Raw genomic sequence first — 18,052 nt, 5'->3', positions numbered from 1 at the left:
GCTTTCTTATCACACCCATAAAGTATGGCTGCATATTGACAAAAGCTGCAAAAGCACCATTTACCAGTGGTAAAAGTCAACCGAAAACCAACCACTCCAACCAAGCATCCCTCATCAGTGCTTGTCCATGTTTAGTTCACCAAACATAGGATTGAGTACAAACTGTCACTTCACCCACTGACCCAAAGGCCTAAGGATCATTATGAAGTCACTGCAGCCAGTACATTTTGGGAAATGTGCTTGAATTTGAGAAAACTGTTCATTTAAATCTAAAAGCAGACATTTTTCATATTTAGAAATGGCAACAGTTAGAGGAAGCTATTGTGACATTGTTATTTCAGTCAGCCTCAAGCAGGTACGACCTATTTAACTCTAACGGATCCTCAAGATCAGATCACTCCATAAGCCAAACCCAAACTATGGTGGCAGCACTAAATGCTAATTGGGTTTAGGGAATTCAACCAATGGACAAATGTTTCAGTCAAACATTTAAAAAATAAAATCAGACCCAGTAACACAATTTTTGTAGTTGTATGGTTTGGGTGGAGCTCCAAAGGTAAGTTAGAAGAACAATGACTAATAGCCAATGTAAAACCCTCAATCCTAAATGACGTGTTTTCTCTAGATTTTGTAAACATCCTTCGTAGTTGTTATTTTTACATTGTGTGTTTTTTTTTTATTTAAAATAAATGTTCTAAAGTTGTCTTTCATGTCTCTCTAAGGGTGACCCTGGTCCAAAAGGAGTCAGAGGTTATCCAGGAATACCAGGGGTAGCTGTAAGTACTTTCTTTTAATCATTTCTATACAAACAGAAAAGTCATCTACTGCATCAAAAATGCAAGATGAGTATCTGAAAAGTAACAAAAAATTGTTGCCTCTAGTTACCTTTTGGTTATCCCGGTGAATTTGGAGAGAAAGGCATTCTCGGATACCCTGGACCAAGAGTAAGACTTTCTCACCACAACTTTATGGTTCACTGTAGCTGAGGAATGACTGAAGTGCTGTTTCCTGATCTGATGTAAATCAAAATGGACTACTATTTTATATTCTATGGTAAACTTTGTTTGGTGTTTCATCCAACAGGGTTTTCCGGGTCTTACTGGTAATCCTGGATATCCAGGAACTACGGTATACTAGAAAACCTTTTTAAAAATTTGCACATTTTGATGAGTTTTAGATGTTTACACAGTCACACACCTCCCATGGATAAAGTCAAAGTCCCATCACACACTGGTGAAATGAGCTGCAGCAGTGGCGGCTCAGGAACTATTCGGTGGTTTAATCCCCCCAATCCAACCCTTGAGTGTAAAGCGATGGGGGGTTGGGTCCCATTTTTAGTCTTTGGTATTTCTAAACCAGATCTGAACCCCCATCTCCCAGTACCAGAACATACACTCATACCACTAGGCCACTGAGAAGGTAGATTGGAGATATTATTTACCACCCTAAACAGGTAGGATGCAATGTTTAGCATTAAACCTGTAGACATGAAATTCAGCTCAAAGTTCATATCAGAAAAAACATTCAAGCACATTTTCAAAAACTACCACGATGAAACCAGCATACTCTCACTGAACATGAGTTAAGCTGAAGTTCAGTTGTACCACAAATAATAACTAACACTTTATTTTTTCAATTTCAGGGAATGAGTGGTGACCCAGGTTACCCCGGACAGCCAGGATTCAGAGGACCAAAGGTGAGGGTGTGTGAGCGAGCGAGAGAGAGAGAGAGAGAGAGAGAGAGAGAGAGAGAGAGAGAGAGAGAGAGAGAGAGAGAGAGAGAGAGAGAGAGAGAGAGAGAGAGAGAGAGAGAGAGAGAGAGAGAGAGAGAGAGAGAGAGAGAGAGAGAGAGAGAGAGAGAGAGAGTGTGTGTGTGTGTGTGTGTGTGTGTGTGTGTGTGTGTGTGTGTGTGTGTTATTTTGTAGCAAAGCTACAACTTCATTAAGTTTTGGAAAATTTGCAGCAGATTTGGTGTTAGTGCATTTAATGAGTTAAAATGTTAGTTCTCTTTCTTAACATTCGTTTCGATGTCTCACTATGGGATATGCCCCTCCGCGGATTCCTCAGAAGCACTTATCTCAATACGCCAATCCTGATTGGCCAGTGACCGTGACGTACGTGTCCCCCTGCTACTATAGGTAGCAAGCGTCCCAACGTACGCACTATTCAATCACCTCTTCTCGCTTCGGTGGTCGCTTATCTCTGAGGTAAGTTAGCTCAACTGTTCACAGACGGAGCCTTCTAATATTCTCTCCGTCGCCGAACGTTAACTTACCGTCCTTCTGTCCTGACCTCCACCATAGGCTCGGGGTATAACGAGCAGCTTCACACTCCAGTGCATCTGTTCGTTCTATGCTAACACACCAGTTAGCCAACATGGAAGCCGCTCCTCCCACCAGAGGAGTCGACGGCGCAGGAGCTCGCCTCTGTACCTGTGGGAACAAAATCTCAAGCAAAGACCCGCACAGGGTCTGCTCGAGCTGCCTCGGGCTGGAACACGCCCAGCTGGCATTGGAAGTCACCGGGTCATGTGAGAGCTGCGCTTGCTTCACCCCGAAGAGCCTTCGCCGGCGGCTAGCGCGCCAAGCTAGCCTGTCGGGGAAGGACCCTTGCCTGCCGGCCCCTGGGCCACCGCCTGGGGACGCCAGCGAACATGTCCTCCTGGAGCCGGAACCGTGTGCCGAACTCAGCTGGGGCCCCACAGCTCGAACTGGCCGGTCCGAGCCACCCCGCCGAGGACGTGTTGGAGTTGGACTACGGAGACGATGAGGACACCTCGGAACTCCTCATTTCAGAGGAGAACGACGTCTTTCTCCCCATCGCTCAGGGCCCCATGCCTAGCTTTCCGTCCTCTCCCAGGGATGGAGCGGCTTCTCCGGCCGCCCACCTGGACATGCAGTCAGTCTGCCGACGCGCTGCGACCAGGCTCAACATCCCTTGGCCCACCGTGGTCACTGAGGCTGTCAGATCCCGCTACGAGGGAAAGAAGCTGCCTCAGGCCACGAGGGCGGCAAAGCCACTCCTTCCCGCCTTCCCGGTGTCGGTACAGTATCTGCTCGGGTGCAAGATCGGCTCGGGGTCCTTCGACTGCCGATGACGTCAAAGTACGGCAAACCCACTCGGACAAAATACACTACACATCTATACTGTTGGAAAGAATTTAGCAGTTTCGTTATTAAAATAATGTTTCTTAAGACGTAAGTTTGTGTTAATAATGGTATTTGTAAAATAAAACACTATTTTATTCATAATGTTGAACTCCTCTTTGAGCACATCCCTTGAAGAATCATAGGTATTAGCAGCACCTGTGAAATTGTATTTGCAGGAAAGAAGTGTGTCCCGTTTATTTAAGTATTTTGTGTTTAGAGTTTTTGACATCTTGTCCATGAGTAGTTCAGTTACGCTCATAGCTGCTAGCTAAAACTCTGGAGTTAAAAGTTTTCTGGCTTTACTAAAATACCTGTCTGTACTTATTTGATTGATGGTATTTTTACTTTCTATTAGACTCCAAATGTAATCATTTGGCACGTTTCTAATTCATTATTTGCAATAATGTAATCGGCGATATTAGCATTAGCATTCCTGTGGGTTTTATATGTATATTAGCATTGCGCTAACCACTCGCTGCCAAATTGCAGCCTTTGAGATTAGAAAATCTCCTTTTGTCACATCGCAATTTAATTGCACATGCAGTTAATCGTTCAGCCCTAATATACATGCAGTTCTATGCTAAAAGTGTATTTTCAAAGAGGTAATGATGGATTTCTTTGTTAAAGTTGTCCATCTTTCCAATAGAAAGATTTGCCTGGACCAACGTAACGTGATAACAACGTAACGTGGTTACGTAATTCCGTGAGGTTCATGTTCAGCCAATCAACTACTTAGACGTCATCGGCAGTCGACGGACCCCTAGCCGATCTTGCACCCGAGCAGATCCTGTACCGACACCGGAGCTACTCCAAGAAGTGAGGTCCTCCTGGGACAAACACCCGTTCAGCTCCAGGTCTCCTGTCCAAGGAGCCTCCTCGCTGGACTTCGAAGGGATTGAGAAGGCTGGCATGCTTCGCATGCCGCCGATGGAACCGCTGGTTGCAGCCCACCTGCACCCACGGCTCTCGGCGACTTCCTCCAGGCCTCCCGCTCTCCCTGCGAAGGCGGACCGCTTCCAGTCAGCGCTGAACGAGAGGGCGTACAAGGCTGCCGCCATCTCGGTCCGAGCTTTGAATGTCTCCTCCATGCTCTCGGCGTACCAAGCCGAGCTCAGTGAGGACATGAATATGAAGCCGGACCCGGAGGTGTGGGAGGAAATCACCGTACTGTCCGACATCTGCCTGCGTGTGCAGCGCTGTGCGGTCCATGCTACGGCTAAAGCTATGGGCATGATGGTGCTTCAGGAACGTGCACGATGGCTGAACCTCACCAGAGAAGGAGGACATTTTGGACATGCCAATCGTGCCTGAAGGCATTTTGGCTCTACCCTGGCATCAATGCAGCAACGGTGTGCGGCCAAAAAGAAAGAGGATGAAGCCCTTCATCTCTGCCTTCCCCGTAAACCCTCACCGGCGCTGCCGGCTCGGCCGAACCTGCCTCAGGCAGCTGCCCGAGCCCAGCCTCAGTTCCGGATCCCAAAGCGCCCGAAGCCTCAAGCTGTCCAACCAGCTACTTCGGGCTCAGAGCCTCGACCAGTTTGGCCTCATGGATCCGGCAACCAAGCTGCTCCGCCGCCGGGACAATCCACCAGACACGGCGGTCAGCAGGTGAGGAGGAAGAAGTGGGCAGCCTGTCGGAGTTCTTCCCTCCCGACGCTGCAGCTGGCGGTTCCCCGTTCGCCAGCTCCTCCTGTTCGATGTTGCCATGGTGCTTTCTCCCCCCCCTCACGGAACCCCTCCGGCAGAGTTCCCGAGCGGTCCATGGTGGGGCCAGGACGTGCAGCCGGCGGTCCCGGCTCAAAACACACGTCACAAGCACTCACATTGTTTTTCACAAACATGTCACGCTCAAGGAGCATTAAAAGGTTCGCTGTCGCATCCAGACAAGATGTCAAGGGCGCAGCAAAAATCAATAAAAATGTCACCCATGAGCGGTTCCAGGCGGGGGCGGCCCCTGGCGGACTTTCCCGCCAGCCACGGGTCGTCCCCGTACGCCTGGGCCGTCAAAGCACAAAGCCCCCGCGCATGCGCAGTGGCTGCCACGAGCACCGCTGCCCCACAACCTCTGGAGGGAGCTGCTGCTCCATGTGTCACGGCTGTGTCACCGCTCTCCACTCACATGGAGGAATGGACAGTGGTTTCTGCTTCACGTTGGGTGCTGAGAACTATTTCGAGGGGTTACAGGCTCCAATTCGCTTCTGTTCCTCCTCGATTCTCCGGCGTAGTGTTCTCCCACGCCCAGGGGTCGTCAGCTCACATCCTTCAGGGAGAAATCTCCTCCCTGCTGGAGAAGGGAGCGATATGCATTGTGCCTCCCGATCGGTCTCAGAGCGGTTTCTACTCCAGGTACTTCCTGGTCCCGAAGCGGGGAGGGACCGGGATTCGCCCGATCCTGGATCTGAGGGCCCTGAACCGATGCCTCAGAAAGTACAAATTCAAAATACTCACGCTCTCATCCCTTTTGCGTCTGATTCACCAGAGCAACTGGTTCACCTCAATCGACCTGAGGGACGCATACTTTCATATTCCCGTGTACCCTCCACACAGGAAATTTCTGAGGTTTGCCTTTCAGGGAGTGTGTTACGAATACACCGTGCTCCCATTCGGCCTCTCGCTGAGCCCGAGGGTGTTTGTCGGGTGTACGGAGGTGGCGATCGCCCCTCTGAGAGGGAGGGGCATTCGGCTGGCCACGTATTTAGACGACTGGCTCCTGCTGGCACGGTCCAGAGAGGAGGCAGCGTCAAACACGCTGGTTGTGATCCCTCACTTGTGTGGTCTGGGTTTCAGAATAAACTGGCAGAATAGCGCTTTACTCCCCTCCCAGAAAATAACCTTTCTAGGTCTGAATCTGGACTCAGGGGCGTTCACGGCCCGTCTCTCGGCACCGCGCGTGAACGCGCTCTCGTTCTGCCTGGCGCGCTTCCGCCTACACAGTTCGGTGCGGTTTGCGTTATGCCTCAGGCTTTTGGGTCTCATGGCGTCGGCTATTTCAGTGGTACCACTCGGCCGTCTACACATGAGAGATTCTCAATGCTGGGTGGCTTCTCTGGGTCTCTCTCCAGTGCGCCACAGAGCGTGCAGGGTGACGGTCTCTGCAGCGTGCGTCGCGGCGCTCCGCTGTTGGCGTCACTCCTCCCTCTTGGCACAGGGAGTGCCTTTGGGGTTGGTTCTCGTGAGGAAAGTGGTCACGACAGATGCGAGCCTGTCAGGTTGGTGGGGGGGGGGGCTCCTGGAGGGTCGCTCTGTCAGGGGTGTGTGGAGCAGAGAGCTCTGGGGGACAAACATAAATTATCTGGAACTCCTCGCGGTCTTTCTAGCCCTGAGGCGCTTCCTGCCTTTTCTCTCCGGCCATCATGTCCTAGTGAGAATAGACAACACCATGACTGTGGCATATATAAACCACCAGGGGGGGCTGCGCTCCATGCGGTTACACACGCTGGCACGCAGACTGATCCTATGGTGCAGCAGGCATCTCCTCTCAATCAGAGCCACCCATGTCCCGGGTGTTCTGAATCGGGGGGCGTTTCTGTTGTCCAGAGGGACACCCCTGTACGGGGATTGGAGCCTGCATCTAGCAGTGTTGGAACAGATTTGGATCCGGTTCGGCACAGCCGTAGTGGATCTTTTTGCCTCCAAGGAGAATGCTCACTGTCCTCTGCGCGACCGAGACGCTCCACTCGGCGTGGACGCGCTGGCGCACGACTGGCCACGGGGACTGCTTTACGCTTTTCCCCCAGTGGCCCTGATACCACCCACCTTGCTGAGGGTACGAACCCAGCTCCACACTCTCATTCTGGTGGCCCCATACTGGCCAGCCATGCATTGGGTGGCGGACATTTTCCAGCTCCTGGAGGGCCAACCTTGGAAACTTCCGCTTCGCAGGGACCTGGTGTCCCAAGCGGGAGGCTCGATCTTCCACCCTCATCCAGAACGGCTGGCCCTGTGGGCCTGGCCCCTCAGGGGTGCGGGCTAGTGTCAGCAGAGCTTCCCCAGGCAGTCATTCGAACCATTCAGAATGCTAGGGCCCCCTCCACTAGGTCCCTATATGACTGTAAATGGAGGGTGTTTGAAGCCTGGTGTCAGGGCAGGGAGGTCTCACCCTTCCAATGCCCGGTGAACGTCATTCTGTCTTTCCTGCAAGACTTGTTGGATGGGAAGAAGGCTTTCTCCACCATTAAAGTGTACCTAGCAGCCATTTCCGCCCGACACTTGGGTTTTGGGAAGAAACTGGCAGGTCAACACCTCCTGGTGTGTAGCTTCATGAGGGGCGCGCGCAGGCTTCTCCCTGTGTCTCGACCCCTGGTGCCCTCATGGGATCTGTCCTTGGTGCTGTCGGCCCTCTCCTGGCCTCCATTTGAACCTATGGACGGCCTGGACCTTAAGATCCTGTCTTTTAAGGTGGTGTTACTCCTGGCTTTGGTATCTGCAAAGCGAGTTAGTGACTTACAGGCTCTCTCTGTGCACCCATCCTGCACCCAGTTTGCACCAGGTGACATGAAGGTGTCCCTGAAGCCCAACCCTGCCTTTGTGCCTAAGGTGGTGGACTCCTTTTCTCCTATTATCCTCACAGCTTTCTACCCGCCACCCTTCTCCTCTCCTGAGGAGGAGCGGTGGCACAAGCTGTGTCCGATTCGCGCGCTCAAGGAGTATTGAATCGGACGGAGAACCTTCGCAGGGGGGACCAGCTTTTTGTGTCATGGGGTGGGCCTCGTAAGGGGAAACCCGTCACAAAGCAGAGGCTTTCCCACTGGATTGTGGAGGCTATTGCTATGGCTAACTCCTGTCAGGGCATTCAGGCTCCTGTTGGGCTCAGGGCCCATTCTACTAGGGGTCTGTCTGCTTCTTGGGCCCTTTTTCGGGGGCTGTCAATCCAGGAGATTTGTGCTGCAGCAAGTTGGGCTTCTCCACTTGCATTTGCACGCTTCTATAAGCTTGATGTTTCGGTCCCTGCAATGACTCACACGATTCTGAGTGTGGGGTCTTTGGCGGGCCAAGACGTATCCCTGTAGGTTGGTGATCGCTGGATAAGCTGTCTGGCAATACGGGAGTCTCCATATCCCATAGTGAGACATCGAAACGAATGTTAAGAAAGAGAACTTTAGGTTACTGTCGTAACCCCGGTTCTCTGAGTAACATGAGTGAGATGTCTCACCAGACAACCCTTCTTGCTGGGCGAAGCGAGAAGAGGTGTTTATCTTGAATAGTGCGTACGTTGGGACGCTTGCTACTTATAGTAGCAGGGGGACGCGTACGTCACGGTCACTGGCCAATCAGGATTGGCGTATTGAGATAAGTGCTTCTGGGGAATCCGCGGAGGGGCGTATCCCATAGTGAGACATCTCACTCCTGTTACTCAGAGAACCGGTGTTACGACAGCAACCTAAAGTTTAGCTGTGATAATTTTGAGTTGGTAAAAATCTAAATGTATTGATTTATTTTTGCAGATAGGCAAGCATTAGCTCCCTTTTTAGCTTATAGTGGCATAAGGCTCACTTATTTTGTGGAAATATTTTTTAAAGTCCCAATTGGGTATTTATTTTTCTTTTTTTAATCCATCAGTTATCATATGTTTTAGTTTGTGAAGTTTTAGGTCTGATTTTTGTTCATTTTCTAATGTGGTATTGTGCTCTGACTCCCTCATAAGGGAGAACAAGGTGACCCCGGGCCTGAAGGACCGCCAACCTACCTCGGTGAAATTAACAGTTATGTTAGAGGTAAATGGTTTCATTTGCATCTACTGTCTAACATCCTATTTTAATATGGAACTAATGATCGTTTTTCCTGTTACTGGTTGCAGGACCCCCAGGGGACCCAGGTTTTAGTGGTCTCTCTGGTGTTCCTGGTGAACAGGGACCTTCGGGATTCCCCGGCAAACTAGGCCCTCCGGGCCGTTTTGTTATAGGTAGTAAATAAATCAGCACTTAATAAAGTTCCAAATTATAATAATAATTTAAAGAAAACACCAAATTCTGTCTCGATTTCATGCACACAGGTCCTCCTGGAGCCCCTGGTTTTCCTGGTAACATTGGCCCAAAAGGAGAGAAGGGTAACCCTGGCTCTGAAAGCTATGGCCCTAAAGGACTCCCAGGTGCCCCTGGACTCCCGGGACGTGCTGGCCCTCCCGGACTGAAGGGCCGTTCTGGTATGCTTACATAAAGCCGAGTGTTAAAACTTCCTGGTCCCTGCCATCAAAAGTTTTTTAAAGACCAATGCAACGTATTAGAAGGACCTAAAGCGGGTCTTCAATATAAGCAGGAGAATAGGTTTTGTATAAGTTTAATGTCTTTTTGTTGTATTTTATCTTCAAATTGAATTTGAAGCCATATTGAAAAATATTGGTGAGTAAAACTTCCTTCATGTGAATTCCATGGGGTCATTATGACCTCAAATTGGCTGAAAAAACCCCCAATTAAATTAAAACCATGATTCTTTATTTGGCTTTGCTTTCTTAATTCTTCAGCACAGCTGCAACAGATGTGCATTTTGCTGCATTAAAGTGGACAATTTTCTTAGGCTGAAAGCCCAATTATTGGTAAGACTATAGGGCAAGGAAGAAGCAAAAGTTAAAACGTAACAGCTGTCTGAATTTGCTGTCCTCCAAGGCGAGCCCTGCATCATCTATCCTCCGTACCCGTTCAGGCCCACAGGTTAGTTCTACAGGTATCCTCCATGCAGCCATAATCCCTGCAAGCACCATGGCAATGTTCAGCCGCTCATCGCAAAATTCAAAACAACCTCTTTCATCTTGCAATACTTAACTTGCGCTGTACTCTTTGCAGGGAGTTGTATCAAGCCAAAAAGCAGGCTGTTACAAGCTTCAGACTTGGATAGGAGTGACTCTCTACTCCAAGTATCTTTTCTTGTCTCTGGCCACAAGGTGTCATTTGCTGCAAACAAACTTCACTGGTTTTACATGACGGTTCAGCACTGGGGAGCTGCATTACGCACTCTGGGATTAGCATCATACTGAACGTTTATAGTGAATCATCATTTATGAAGTGTTCTGGGCTTTTTCACACTGGATTAGAACTGGGCACCAATTTGAAAAGTTGGGCTAATATTGATGTTTGATATTTTTACTGCTAATATGGCTGATAACCGATATTTACTGACACTATGTGAATTTGCCTACACTTCTACACCATGTTAAATTGACCAAACCACCTACATAGCATCTCTTCTTCAGTTAAACACCCCCTGCTGCATCGTTATCATTGTCATGCCCAATCTGATATCACATGGCCCATCCCCTCCCCTCCCAAAACCCACACACAAACTACAGCAAGATGGAAATAAACATCAGTAGTTAATATTTTACTTATCGGACCAATTAAAAGCCTTCTACTACCAACATGTTCCATTGAAGCATTACCGGAGTGCCACAGATTCAGAGAACCTTCGAAGTGAAGGCAATCTGAATGCAGAAAACAGTTTTTTTTGTATGTTTTTTGCCACTAAAATGTTTCAGATCTGCAAGTAAGCTTCATAGCATAAAGATTAAATGGGTACATAATAAATACAGTTTTTCATTTATTTTATTGAGAGATGAAAGCGATCCAAATCAACCTGGTACTGATTGAAAAAGGAATTGCTCAGTAACCCTGATACCTAGATGTTGCTCTCTTGGTAGCAACGACTTTTATCAAATGTTTATGATAACTTAGCCTGTCACGCCATATGTATGTTAGTCTGGCCACGACACATAGGCAGAGTTCAGTCATTGGACATGGACCATGAAATCTATGGTTGTCTTTCAAACTGTCTCCAGCCTATCTGAAGCTGTCTTCAGGCAAACAGGTGAGGTACACCTTGGACATGTTGCCAGTCCATTGCCAGGCAACACAGAGACATACAAAGCAAACAACCATGCACACACACCTAAGGATAATTTAGAGAGACCAATCAACCTGACAGTTATATTTTTGGGCCGTGGGAGGAAACCGGAGTACCCGGAGAGAACCCACGCATGCACAGGGAGAACATGCAAACTTCAGCTCTATGTAAGCATTCCCCAGGCCACGATGTGAACCCAGGACCTCATTGCTGCAAGGCAACAGCACCAACCACTGTACCACTGTGCAGACCTCTCTGAAATCACTTAAAGAAAATCTGTCCATCTTCAGGTAAACCACAGCCATCCATGTTACCCTGCGTGACCTCTTTCTAAGGGTTGATTTATGCTTGACGTATCTGCGAGGTCCGCACGGCTCCGCACGACAAAATTGCATCATTTTACCAACCACGCCCCTCCACCGCGCCTCCGCACGGCCCAAACTTTCCGCACCGCACACCTAGGAAATTTTCTAAACACGCGGATGGTCGGACGCGGAAAAACATGGCGTACTGGCAAGAACTAGTATGGCAGAGGTTCGTAAATACAGACATTTGTATGATTCAGCTCTCAGAGATCACCGTGATTGTTAATAATTATTGGAGAGAAATAGCTCGCACTATCGGAAAAGACGAGAACGCTGTTAAAAATGCTGGAATGCCATGTTGTAAACAACAGTCATTTCTACTTCTACTATGGTGTAATGTTGGATGCATGCCGTAGAGCTCCATGCTGCCCCGTTCAGTTTGGGAGAATATTGGCTCACCGCAGAGACGAGCCGCATGAACCATAAACGCTGCGAGTTGTGAAGTGCGTTCCATCCGCGAGCTGCATCACCGCGCGGAAAATAAATGCGTCAAGCATAAACCAAGCTTAAGGGGAATACCCGCACTTTTTTTCCCATTCAAGTGCTGTGGAGAACCCAGGGCATGAGCAAAGCTTCCCCAGACCATCACACCACCACAACGCTTGGCACCATGTTTTTAAACTGCTTCACAATGGGCATAAGCTGTTGTTTTTAGAGCAAAATCAGAAGAAAACTGCAAGGGAGCAAATACTTTTCGATCACACTGCACCAGAAAACCCTGCTGAAAACATCCATCTGCAGACCAACCTGTTGTTAAACTTCACAGGGAGGTTTTGATTCTGTGTGAAGGGGCCCATAGGTGACAACCAGTTAAACACTGCAAGTAGCTAGTGACAAGTAGCTCTCAGCCTCTGCAATCTATGTAAAATCAGTGACTTGGTTCTTGCCAAAAACATTTCTGTTTATGTTACAATACAATGTAAAATAAATAACTTGACTTCAATGCTTTTTAAAAGGAGCCTCTCATCTTGCGCCAGCAGCTCAAACCTTATGGAAGAATGGAGAAAACTAACCCAGATTTTACACTGTAAAACTCAGCTGCTCTTGCATTGGTTTAATCAAATCCCGCATCTGTGCTCAAAATAAGTAGATGTTACTGCATGTTTTGGAGGAAAGCAGATCCTCCAAGAACATGCCTTTGATATCCATTGGTAAATTGCTATCCATACCTAAGCAGATGCAAGTCAGCTTAATTTTCAACAGTGTAATTTCTACTAAAAACAGAACTATGTGTTTGATAATGGCTAATAAATGTAACATTTTGGCGTCTAGTTTTTATAACTTAGCCAGTTTGTGTGCTTGCAGCTTTTCCTGGTGAAACCATTAGTATCCCTGGCCTACCAGGGCCTCCTGGCCGCATAGGAGCTCCGGGAAACACTGGGTTCAAAGGCTTCAGAGGTACAAATTTATCATTTTAAAGACACTTTGTGTTGAGCTGATGTGTCTAGTTTGGGTTTCTGTTCAAGCTTAAATCACACGCAGTCTCTTTGTAGAGCAAACAAAGAAATATTGAATTTTTATTCTCCATACTTTTACTTCTAATCGCTGTTTATTCTCTTCTCTCTTGTTTTCATCCCGTATTCACCCCATCAACCCGTCTTCCGGTCCATTTCTGAACCTCTCTATCTCACAGGTGATCCTGGTGACTGTAACTGTCAAGGAGGAGGTTCTGTGGGGTTAAAAGGGCTACCTGGACCCCCAGGAGTCAATGGCAGCCCCGGCTTCAATGGACGGAAGGGTGAGCCCGGTGACACCGGCTCTCCTGGTTTTAACGGAGAACCAGGGCCTCAAGTAAGAACATTTAACTTTACCGTTAATAGAAAGCCATACAACCGAAAACACTTGAGTCAAAGTTCCTGAAGTCTTATTGAAAGTTGTCCTCTGTCTTTTCTGCAGGGTCGTTCTGGTGAGAGGGGTTTCTTTGGTCGTAAAGGAGAGAAGGGGGAGCCGTACTACCCCAACTTAGATTTTGGAGTAAAAGGAGAACGAGGGGCTCCTGGACCCAGAGGACCCACAGGAGAAACAGGGAGACCTGGCAGAGATGGGCTACCTGGCATCCGAGGACTTCCAGGACCCCCAGTAAGAATTTGTAACAGAAGAAATGTTTTTTTCATATGAAGATTGTCACCTTTGGCTCTTACTCTCTGCTTTTGCGTTCTTCTTGACATCATTTCTCTGCTTGTTTATTTGTTTTTCTTTCCTTCTTGTTTGATTTCCACTCCAGGGTGATGGAGGTGTTGGAACAGTTGGAGAGAAAGGTTTCCCTGGATTCCCAGGGGCCAAAGGTCTGCCTGGTGGACTTGGTGAGCCTGGCATTGGTTTTGCCGGAGCACCCGGCCTTCGTGGAGAGCCCGGAGAACCCGGAATGCCTGGATTTCCTGGGCAACCCGGTCTACCCGGACCCAAAGGTTAGTAATGAAGCAACAAGACTGCTACGCTTGGTTGTTGGAGAGTGTATGAGTGAGAGAATGCTATAAAACATTCCCCCCACAGGATGAAGTCACAACTGTACATCCATCTCACCTTTGTTCAGAATCTGGGTACCATACCATTCCACTTTATTTATAGAGCACTTTTGACACGGCATTACAACCGACCCAAGCACCGGCACATTAGCTTCCATAGCATCCTAACATCTTTTAAGTACCGAAGGTCATTTCTTCAGGACAAACACGTGCGGGTCCATCTTTGTTGCAGAACGAGTCAAACTTAGACCCAAAAGGACGGCATGTCCTCCTGTTAGGGTTTCTCTGCTTAACAGCTTCCTGCCCTTCATGCCTCAGCTGCACACTATTCACTATTTGATTAATGGTCTCCATCAATGTGCTCTGTTACTTTTCTCTGTGGACAACAATCTATAATCCATAAAATGCTCTTTTAACGGACCGATTGATAGAGAATGATGCTATTTTTAACACTGACATAAGCAACAGCTGTTGTACTGTTTAGTCTCAGAGGAAAAGAGAACATCGACATCAGTCAGACTGACAGAGCTACGAGTCACCTGTAGGCGAGGTTCAAGTTTCCTGTTGGGTCTTTATTTTACAGAGAGAAATGCTCTGTTCCTTTCAATGGTATTGTTGCTCTCTGCACAGCGTTGATTATTTTTTGTTCTTTCATTCACATTCAGTATAATACAACATCCATAAAAGATGATGGTCCAGTGAAGAATTGTTGCATCAAAATGTTGGCTCCTTCATTTCTGTCTGTTTTCATGCCACCCTTGTCCAAATGTGTGCCCCAAAAACGTTTTCTAGACACTCCACTGATAATCAACAGAAGAAAATTTCTGAAATTATGAACTTCCTTTCAAATCATTAAGCGATGTACTTTCAGGAAAACCTGCACAGATTATTAAGGCTTTCCCTTTAAATAACAGCATAACACACTGTGCATTTCAGAAATCCATTTGTTTTTATGGATTTCAGATAAAAGCCTTAAATGTGGTGAAACTCACTCAAAGAAAACACACCAAGAGTAGATTTTTTTTGTTCTGTGTCCCGGGGTGGCTGTAGTCTACCCCACCTTCCAAAGTCTGTAAGCCAATAAAGAAAGAAAAATCAACACTGTATCGACGTTGAATTTATTCATTTACTCTTTAGCTCTTGCTCTCTGAGACTAAACATCACAAATCTCCAGCTGCCGCTTGGCTTCGTCTCCCTATGAATGTGTGCTCTTGCAGCAGTATGCTAATGCAGATCAGCTGATTTGAGTGATTTTTTTACTTTTTTTTTTTTTTTGCTTTTCATATAAAAGTTATTGTCACTCCGACTGAGGGAGGACGAGGCAACAGTTCAGTGACACTGTGCCCCCTTCTCTCCCCTCACCTGGTGATGATAATTGCACCCTTTTGACACTAAAGCATGTGTTTAATTAGGCTTCTACCTTAACCCAATGAGCCCTAACTTAATTTACTGAAACTGCTACTTTGCCGATTACTGTTTGATTCTTTATTAATCGTTGCTTTATTGGCACATGCAAGTGTCTCTGACTGGCTTTGTATGCTGCTGTCTGTTATCCCTCCATCCCTCCATCTCTTATCCCTCCATTTTCCTCACCTTCGTTGTGCATGTGTATCTGTCCAGGTGAAAACAGCTGTGGAGGGGTTTATGACGCCGGAGAGGGAACGGGTGGGTAACTAACTTTCTTGACCACCAATCAGAGAGCAGAGTCTGGAATGGGGTGTGTAGGTTTAGCCCACAAAACTGGTGGATGCCTAAGACAACTTCTAAACAAACCTAATGAAACCATGGAGCGGAGTTTACCTATGACAATTCCTCCACTAGATGATCATTGTTGCAGGTTTGGTCACTTGCAAAAGGATTCTCCAAAGCTGATTGCTGACATCTTAAAACAACTCAGTCAATCCTAAGCTCCACAGCGGTCCATGCGAATGACATTTTAGAAACCATTTTTGCTGTTGTGGAGTTTGCATTGGGTTTAAAGAGAAAATTGCAGGTCAAATTTTATTTTTATTTCAAATAAAATTCTGTCCAAAAGACAATATTTGTAACACTTATAGTGTTTTTTTGTTTTTGTTTTACAATAAATGAAGGCCCCTTATTTTGAGTTAAAAGTGGCCTAATTCAGAAAAGCTTCTAAAAACACATTTTCCTCTGCTCTCTGGGGCGTGCAACAGGCTCATAACTGTGTGGTTGTGGTCCACCATAAGTATAATTATAAACATGTAAAGTTTCCTCTGAGTCAGGGCCGGCATTAGAATCCATATTTTTCTCTGGATCAGGCTAACAGGACTCCCTCTGCCTGCTTCACATCTGGTTTTATCTGCATCATTAAAAATGGTCAAAAGGACCCAGTAAGATGATAAGTGCAAAACGTAACACGGCTATGTATGAGGTGGGGAGTGTGATTGGACCATGGTTCGAATTACACTCTGTTTTTATGGGGAGCTCCTCGTCCAGCCTCTGTAGGATCGAGGGGAGGGGTGGGCATTCAGTCTCGATAAGGGGGGTTTCGGTCCATCTACGTGGCGTGTATGAGGGCCTCTATGATAGCAAACTTGGTGTGACAGTTGATGGCTTTGGGGTTCGGGTTAGGTTAGCCCATTACCCTTTTAGGGGAAGCGCACTCCCCTAAGCTCCCCCACAATTTAAACCCTGGATTGGACAGATGTACAAATTTTTTTAGCACATTTCTTGATTCAATAATAGAATTTTAATTGTAAGTGAAAAATATTTAAATTGTTACTTTATATATTTGTAGGGATTTTTGAAATAGGCTATTTTACCGATATACAGATAGGATAATTTCTGATATTACATTTTAATAATATCAACAAATAATATCGGTAGGCCGGTATTATCGAACATGCTGAATAATCAATATCACACAAACGTGCAGATTTAATTTCCAGGTTTAATGAATGCAGTGGGGTTTTGTAAGTGAGTACATTTTATTTCTATAGCACTTACACTCACAGACATAGAATCACAAAGTTTTTCACATAGATCAAAACAAAATAAAACAAAGACATGAAATCCTAATGATCTCAAAGCAGAATTAGATTAACATCAGAAAATATTAAATCCCACCGACGTGACGCTGGAATGCTTAGGGGCAAAGGTGTGGACTCGAATCACATGACTTGGATTCGAGTCAGACTTGAGTCATTATTTTAATGACTTCTGACTTGATAAAATCTGTAAAGACTTACGACTTGACTTGGACTTGAACGCCAGTGACTTGCGACTTGAATTGACTTGCATCTGTTGATTTGATTATGACTTGGCAATATTTGAAATTTTAGCACAAAAATGGCACGACATGGACAAAAATCACAAATCATTTTTGGTTTTGATCCCGTACTGTTAAATGCAGCGGCACTTTGTTTAGAATCCGTTTCTGTTGCACTTTCTGCTTGTTTGAGCAAATAAATGAAGCTTTAAGAAGCTTTATTTCTGGAATTTATTTATTGTCATTGTCATTAAATTGAAGTTGGACAGATGACTTGATTATGACTAGAAAATTCTATGTTAAAGAGTTGGACTCGACTTGGACTTGGCTGTCTTTGACGTGGACTTGACTTGAGACTTGACTGGAAAGACTTGTGACTTACTTCTGACTTGCAAAGCAGTGACTTGGTCACACCTCTGCTAAGCGGTTAAGTCTATTTACAAGGAGGAATTAAAAACGAGCTTTGCCCGTCTGGCAACCCAGAATTTCTATCATTTCTGCTCATTTTGTCTGCCTATGGATGACTGACTCGAGACAAACCAGTGGAACTGTCCCACTTCCAGAATCTCAGGGTTTTCGTTCTGAGTCCGTTTCCAGCGAAAGCTGCTGAAACCAGGTGCATGTTTGAATGCCCTGCTTCTGCTCAATGCTTTTAACCAGGTCCAGGGCCACTGGGAAGGAAACAGCTGATCACAGAGACAACGCCCATAACCGTCTACTGTTTCAATCCTTTCTTCATCTGCCATGCATTTGTTTGCTACTAACAGCATTTAACAGCTCTAAACTGATCCAGTTAAACACTTGTGAATGAAAGTGTCAGGCAATCAATACTTCAATTCATCAGACAATTTTTTATTTGAACTTTAATTGAGTTGTTGTTTTTTCTAAATTTAGATGGTAATCAAGATGTTTTATAAACTGACTAAAGTATAAGTTATGAAGGAATGGAAACAATGTGGATTTTTTAAATACGTTTCTTTTAAGCTTCTGTTTATCTTGTTTACACAAGTAT

The 18,052-nt window shown here is 46.4% G+C and overlaps 1 protein-coding gene across 3 annotated transcripts in view; it reads left to right on the top strand.

Annotated features, from left to right (window-relative positions):
• Positions 1 to 18,052, top strand: part of col4a6 (collagen, type IV, alpha 6) — a 172,511-nt gene that overhangs the window by 137,470 nt on the left and 16,989 nt on the right. The window contains exons 14-26 of one of the 3 annotated variants that reach the window (XM_054747470.2): positions 723 to 776; positions 882 to 944; positions 1,084 to 1,128; positions 1,643 to 1,696; positions 8,793 to 8,862; positions 8,946 to 9,050; positions 9,141 to 9,290; positions 9,751 to 9,795; positions 12,652 to 12,744; positions 12,980 to 13,137; positions 13,243 to 13,425; positions 13,571 to 13,754; positions 15,432 to 15,476. In XM_054747470.2, the coding sequence (XP_054603445.2) occupies positions 723 to 776; positions 882 to 944; positions 1,084 to 1,128; positions 1,643 to 1,696; positions 8,793 to 8,862; positions 8,946 to 9,050; positions 9,141 to 9,290; positions 9,751 to 9,795; positions 12,652 to 12,744; positions 12,980 to 13,137; positions 13,243 to 13,425; positions 13,571 to 13,754; positions 15,432 to 15,476 (1,249 nt within the window). The remainder of the gene's footprint in view (positions 1 to 722; positions 777 to 881; positions 945 to 1,083; positions 1,129 to 1,642; positions 1,697 to 8,792; positions 8,863 to 8,945; positions 9,051 to 9,140; positions 9,291 to 9,750; positions 9,796 to 12,651; positions 12,745 to 12,979; positions 13,138 to 13,242; positions 13,426 to 13,570; positions 13,755 to 15,431; positions 15,477 to 18,052) is intronic. The other 2 variants (XM_070547980.1, XM_070547979.1) reach the window with 2 other exon arrangements.

This window comes from Nothobranchius furzeri, chromosome 2 (assembly GCF_043380555.1).
Source record: "Nothobranchius furzeri strain GRZ-AD chromosome 2, NfurGRZ-RIMD1, whole genome shotgun sequence".
NCBI lineage: Eukaryota > Metazoa > Chordata > Actinopteri > Cyprinodontiformes > Nothobranchiidae > Nothobranchius > Nothobranchius furzeri.
This window is presented reverse-complemented; position numbering and strand designations above follow the sequence as displayed.